At 41.1% G+C, this 6,521-nt stretch overlaps 1 protein-coding gene across 1 annotated transcript in view; it reads left to right on the top strand.

Annotated features, from left to right (window-relative positions):
* Window positions 1-3,196: 3,196 nt before the first annotated feature.
* SPSB4 (splA/ryanodine receptor domain and SOCS box containing 4) overlaps window positions 3,197-6,521 on the top strand; it is a 69,451-nt gene continuing 66,126 nt past the window's right edge. Inside the window, exon 1 of the mRNA XM_075157622.1 lies at window positions 3,197-4,052. Coding sequence (XP_075013723.1) covers window positions 3,359-4,052 — 694 coding nt within the window. The 5' untranslated portion in view covers window positions 3,197-3,358. The remainder of the gene's footprint in view (window positions 4,053-6,521) is intronic.

The following is a 6,521-nucleotide window of genomic DNA, read 5'->3' as shown; positions in this document are numbered from 1 at the left end:
GTTGCTCGCTGTAGAGCTCGTGTTAATGTTGCGTGGGTTGTGAGCAGGAGGCATGCATTGCAGCCCCTCACTGCCTCCTTGTATAAAATTCTCATGTCAGCTACTACTAAACACCAGCAATCAGAGGTGTTAGATCACAGCCAGCACCTTTATTGCTGTACTGGTACAAATGATTAAATGTTGACTTTTTTTTTTTTGCATTTACTTGTTCAAGTCCACTGATACTTGAATGAGATTAGTGTGGCTATAGATGGCCTTCTCACAGAAGCTGAGAACAACCACCAGCTACACAGAACCGGGATGCAAGGGAGTCTACTATGTTACAGTGGGTGGGAGAAAGCATTTGATGAAAGGTAGCTTTTGAGCTGTACTGCTGCTTAGGAACTGCTGCATCTTGAACGCATGAGTAACTGTAAGATTTTATTCAGACTGATTATTATTCAGTCCTATGTCCACACAAAGCTGTTTGGCAAAATGTTACGTTATATAATTAAATTGTGTGGTAGTGTCCGTATATGATGAAAGGCCTAATATTATAAGATATAGTTACAAACTGAAGTACTTACTAAGCACATCCCAGAGTAAAAGCACAGTTGTGCACGTATCAAGGTACTTATAATGATGCAGTTTACTCCTCTGAATTACCGATCTATCTATTAGCAGTCTATTTATGTTACAGTTTGGGGCACATTAGGAAGAATGTTTGTCTGTGGCTTGCCAAGTGAGTCACTTTGGTGTTTATAATCTCTTGGTGACTTGCCAGGTAAACCTCCGTGCCAAATTTAGTTTTTCATGTGATCAGGAAGTGATACAGGAGGATGCACTGAGGACTTCCCCGACCATCTCCCCTCAGCACCCTGATGGGAACGTCGCAATTGTCTTGTGCTTTAATGAGGAAACTTTCAAAGGCATGTAGGGCTAAATCTCATACAGAAATCACCAGGGTTCCCTTCGAACATCTGACCTTTTCCATATCCTTCTTTCAAGCTCAAATAGTCAAGCACCTTTTTTAAAGGAATTACCCAATCCCTGAGCATGTGTCTTCCTAGGAAAGCTTACTTACCTGATGACATTTACTCTCTGTTGCTTCCCTGTGTGTATATTAGTGTCAGTATTTCATTTCCCCCAGGATTATTAGTGTGGAATCAAGTATTGCTTCGGTGGGCAAAATTTGCCATCCTGCCTTTGAAATAACCTATGAGTGCTTCTGCAATAGTGGAAATGGCAAGCGTCAAGTTAAATGTAATTGCTGTTTAAACTTTCAGATTCTTTTTACGTGGTTTGGAAAGAAGTAAGGGGGATCATTCAAGCTGATTTCACGTGGGGTAATTTTCAAGTTGTGGTGCTGTTTCAGTGAGAAGAAGCTCCCGTGAATTGTTCTGAATCCTCCTGTAAGCGCGATCTGAGGGGCTCGGGCGCTTATATTTAATTTTGATTTTAAAGATTAAAATTAGGTGTAAAGAGGTTGTTGTTTTCTGCTCAGGTGTGCTCACACACCCATGTGGGACCAGCCACTAGGAAATAATATTTTTATGAAGTAACTTAACTGTCACATGGATTTGCAAATCAACTTTTTACTTCTTCTTTTTTTTTTTTTGGAAAGAAAGCTTTCACATAACACAGGTGGTGTTTCATTTCTGTATTTAATACATGCAGAAAACACTTTACATGGTATTGGCCATTGTAAATAATATTAGAACTTCGTTCACTTCTAAAACACGGTTGGATGGTAAATTTTACAGGTGTTTTTCTCCTAGACTTCTCTTTTTATTTCCTTTCATTGTGAGTGCATGTTTCTTACTCGTCTTCTTTCAGAAATGATCTTTGCAATGGGACAGTATCTCTGGGGTAGAAGTTCTTTAAAAGGAAGAACATGGACTTGTGACTTACCAAGTAAAGTCTTGCAAGATGTTTTTTGCAAGACATCTATGCCTCTGTCTGCTGTTTGGTACTTTATGAAAACCAGCTGTCACCTAGGCTCCTTCAGGCTTTTGAGAGTCTGGTGATTTTTGCTTCTTCTTGAAACACTTCATCACTCTGTAAACAAACAGAGTGGGTCTCCTCAGCTATATTTGAGCATTCCTGGACTTGGCACTTATTTTACTAGAAGACAGAAGTATGTCTGCTGGTGCAGATACTTTATTTGATCCCATGTCAATCATCTACTTGAGTTTATAGGACTTTGTCTTCATTTTTATCCCTTTAGTACTTTTAGAGGTTCTTGGCTTCCCTTTGCACTCTACCTGAGCTCTAAAAGGTGAATGAATCGAACTTATCCAGGCTGCAGAGAATCTTTCCTGGGTACTTTTGACCACTTTCAGCTACATTATCATGTTTCTCTATGGAAGCACAGAAAGAATAAATTTCAAAATCATGTATTCCCTTTAATGTGTCTTACTGTGTTCCACTCCTTCGCATCAGCCTAATACTGCAGTATAGAAAATGTGGATTAGCCTGTTGTCCAGCAGCATGAAGAAGTACCTGGTTATAGTAGCTGCCCAGATAGAAAAGTCTGCTGAAGAACTGAAATTGCCATTCTTCATTTGTCCTTCCATGCCTCCTCTTCCCCCATTACTTCTTCCCCCCCCACCCCCCCGCCAGCTCCTTTATAAAAAAACTAAAACTTGATGAATTTTTGCTTTTTCTTTTATTTAAGGACAGGGTATGTTAAAAGTAAACATTTAAAATTTGCAGCCATTTGCTGTTGGCTGCCTTTGTTTCAATAACGGCACGGAAGCTGAAGCCCTGTGTCGCCAGGGCCCAGGGAAGAGAACAGCTAGAAATGAAAGGAGATCGTGACACAGTGTGTATTTCTAAGACTATGAAACAAAAGCACAAGTGAAAGTGAAGCTACCGCTGAACTTAAACTTTATCGCTGTTGCTGGGGAATAGTGTACGCCTTCTTCAGCACCGCTGTGAACTCGGCCAGACAAAATGGGTGGAAGGGCAGAAGGTGGGGAATGTCTGCATCCTATTATGAATTGGAGGAAATGGCTGTCTGCGCTCTGTGCGCTGGTGGGCTCAGAGTATCCTGCCGGCAGGCTGGGTAGCTGTAGGATACTGAACAAAAAGTGGTGAATTGTCAGCTTTGGTGTTTAAAATAACTAGTAGGGATGAGAAGAAGTTCTTTAAAAATATGCTGTGGGTTTTCTGTTGGCTTTCTTAAACTAACTGGAAACTTTCTGCTTTCTTTCAGGAGCATTTTTTCTCTGAAAACATTGCTGCTAAAAAGCTCCAAACAGGAGAAGTAAATCCAGTCAGCTTGTCAGGTCACTGGCTCAGTGTAAAAGTGCTTTCATGAGGTAACGTTGGGCCAAAGTCAACTTTTCTTTCTCCTTTGTAAATCTGCAGCCAAGCAATGGGCCAGAAAATCTCAGGGAGCATAAAGTCTGTGGATGTGAGGGACCCCCCTTATAGACCTGTTAAACGAGAGCTGAGAGGCCCGGATTTTTGCAAGCCGGCACGACTGGACATGCTGTTGGATATGCCCCCTGCCAAGCTGGAGGTCCAGTATAAACATGCTTGGAACAATGAAGATCGGTCATTAAATATATTTGTAAAGGAAGATGATAAACTGACTTTTCATAGACACCCAGTTGCCCAAAGCACAGATTGCATCCGGGGCAAAGTCGGCTACACGAGAGGCCTGCACGTCTGGCAAATCCACTGGCCCACGAGGCAACGGGGAACTCACGCTGTGGTGGGCGTCTCCACAGCCGAAGCGCCGCTGCACTCGGTGGGATACACATCGTTGGTTGGTAGCAATAGTGAATCGTGGGGCTGGGATCTGGGACGGAACAAACTCTACCACAATTGTAAAAACCAGCCTGGGGTCACGTATCCTGTCTTTTTGGAACCGGATGAGTCTTTTGTACTCCCAGACTCCTTACTGGTGGTTTTGGATATGGATGAAGGGACGCTTAGCTTCATGGTAGATGGACAGTATCTTGGAGTGGCCTTCAGGGGACTAAAAGGGAAAAAACTTTACCCCATAGTCAGCGCAGTTTGGGGGCACTGTGAAATTACAATGAGATACGTCAACGGACTTGACCGTAAGTGTTACCGTATTTCTTCATTACACTGTCTTTTAGCTTTTCTCATGTAGGATTTTTTTTTCTTTAGCCTTTTGTTGTGAACAGTGTGTGCTGGTGGGGAGGGGACTCTGTGAGTACATTGCATCCCGTGGTTACTGCCCACAACTAGTATCTATCAATTGTGTCTTGTAATGATGGTATGGATTATATAAAAATATTTTCCCTTTTGGCAAGCAGACTGGCAAGAAATCTGCGTCTAAAGAAAGTGAACAGACTGAGAAAAAAGATCTTGAGAAACTTCCTGGGTATATTTAACAGTAAAACTCTTGTTTACTGGAGGATATGTTTTAAATCTGTGGTTTTCAAATAGGGTTTGTGGATCCTGTAAAAATTTCCTCTAGTAGTGGGAACTCTTACATGGCGTGCATAAACATACTTGAATTCAGGCTATTAGGCTTTCTTTTCGTAGTTGCCTTTCCAGGACCCTCAGAAGCAGCTGTGGATCCCCAAGAATCTGGGAGCTCAGGTCAAATACTGCTTTCAGGAGGTTTTCTGAAAGAGAACTCTGTTCCCCAGTTCATTTCAGAAGGTGCTCTCTCAGGGTATTTTCTTCTCCAGAAATACGGGGTTCGGATAAGCATTATCTATTTCTGATCTAAAGAGGTAATATCAAATTAAATTGTTATGTAGTAAGGAGCAGCATGTTACTGCTGTGACCTTGAAGTAATAGCCCATCAGAAGATGTGTTGCAGAAATGGGTCTTGTCCACTTCTTCTCACTGCTCAGGAAGACGTGTTCTCTGCCAGGACCGCACACAGCACAGCGTACGTTTGGTCATGCCCAGTTATCTACAGTCAGCTTATCGGCTGCTGTGAATTGGGGAATGGAAGGCTGACCGAGGTAGTAAGTGGAACTTTGTTCTTGTTTAAGACTGTATTATCTGAGCCATAGGAGGAACCACGAATATAAATATATAGATTTAACAAAAATAGATGACTGAACAAAATTTTCATGGGTTTTGGGCTTTATGACTGGAACTTGGTCTTGTAAAAAGAGAACAATAGCAAGTGTACATCATCTGCCTTTCAATTAGTAATTTCTAAAGGAATTTACTATTCTTCTCAATTAGGATGGGGTGGTCTGATTTTTTTTCTGTCAAAAATTAATTCTCTGCTCATTAGCCTTACATCTGACATACAAAGTAGAAACATAATTAAATAATTTGACCCTGTTTAAGATTACCTTTTCATAAACATCTGTAATAAGCACTGGGGGAAAAAAGCTTTATCCACAGAAGCCTTGCAGGTTATTACAGCCAGATGCTAAATGGCAGCTTCCTGAGCGCTTTCATACAGGGGAATATCGGAGGATCGTAAGTGTTTTGCAATTACTCAGACATTGCAAAGAGTGGTGTGCTGACAGCTTTTTTTTTTTTTTTTTTTGGAGGGTGGTGGGGGAGAGATACTTTTGCAAACTGAATATTTGTGTGCAAAAGCAGTTTTTATAATACTGGGAATATCTGCCAAACTAAGCAAAGTACAGCTCGGCCTGGTCCACCACGTCCACACAAGGAATTGTTCTGCATTCCTTTTGTAGCCTTCACAGGGCTGCTCAAGGGAGCTCTAGAAAGATGAAAACACAGGAGGAGGATGTGAATGAGTTTGATAGAAATTATAAAATAAAAGGGGCTAAGCAGAGAAGGATAACTGTGGTCTGTGAGATGGCAGAGAGAAAAATTCCCATCCGGTTTCTCGTGGGATAATTTTGCTGGAAGAGGCAGGATAGCTTCCTAAACTATCCCTGAGAAAGTCAAAGTAGTCTCTTTTTTTTTTTTTTTTTTTTTAGCATGAACCCATGGCTAAAAGTAAACTTTTATGTAGGCCCGAGTGTTAATCTGATCATGTGAAGAGGAAGTTTAAAGCCACTTTGCCGTGGGGCAGTTTGACATCCTGGAATCACATCATTTGTTATCGCGTGTTCACTGGTCCGTTACTGTCCTGCAACAAAAACAGCATTCAAGAAACCAAAGTAGCTTGTTTAGGTGGTGCTCTAAAGCAAACACCTCTTCTCTGCTAAAAGTGTTTCTGTCCAGCCAGCCCTTCTGTAGCAGTGTAAGTCTGGTTGTGGCACTCTTCATGTTCACTCTCGTACCACTTAATATTACAGGTTTTTATAATTGTTTGTTCTTTTGAAAATCGGAGTAGATCTTGAAGAACAATTGCATTCACAAATTTAAACACATTTGAACATACATATGTGTATAGGTTTTTTTGTTGTTGTTTGCTTGCTTTTTAACCTTACAAATTCTCTTTTTTTAAAAATTTTCTTCCCTGGAAGTATCTCATAACTGCTGATTGCAGCTTTTAGTAGATCTGGCAATAGTAACTTAGCTGTTCTTGAAACTGTGCTGTCGAACAGTGACTTGTAACTTGCCGTTTAATAATTCATTGTTACTGCTGGGAACGCATACCACAGCTTGCAATGGTT

The sequence above is a fragment of the Calonectris borealis genome, chromosome 9 (assembly GCF_964195595.1).
Source record: "Calonectris borealis chromosome 9, bCalBor7.hap1.2, whole genome shotgun sequence".
NCBI lineage: Eukaryota > Metazoa > Chordata > Aves > Procellariiformes > Procellariidae > Calonectris > Calonectris borealis.
Note: the sequence above shows the minus strand (reverse complement) of the source record. Positions and strands in the feature narration are given on the sequence as shown.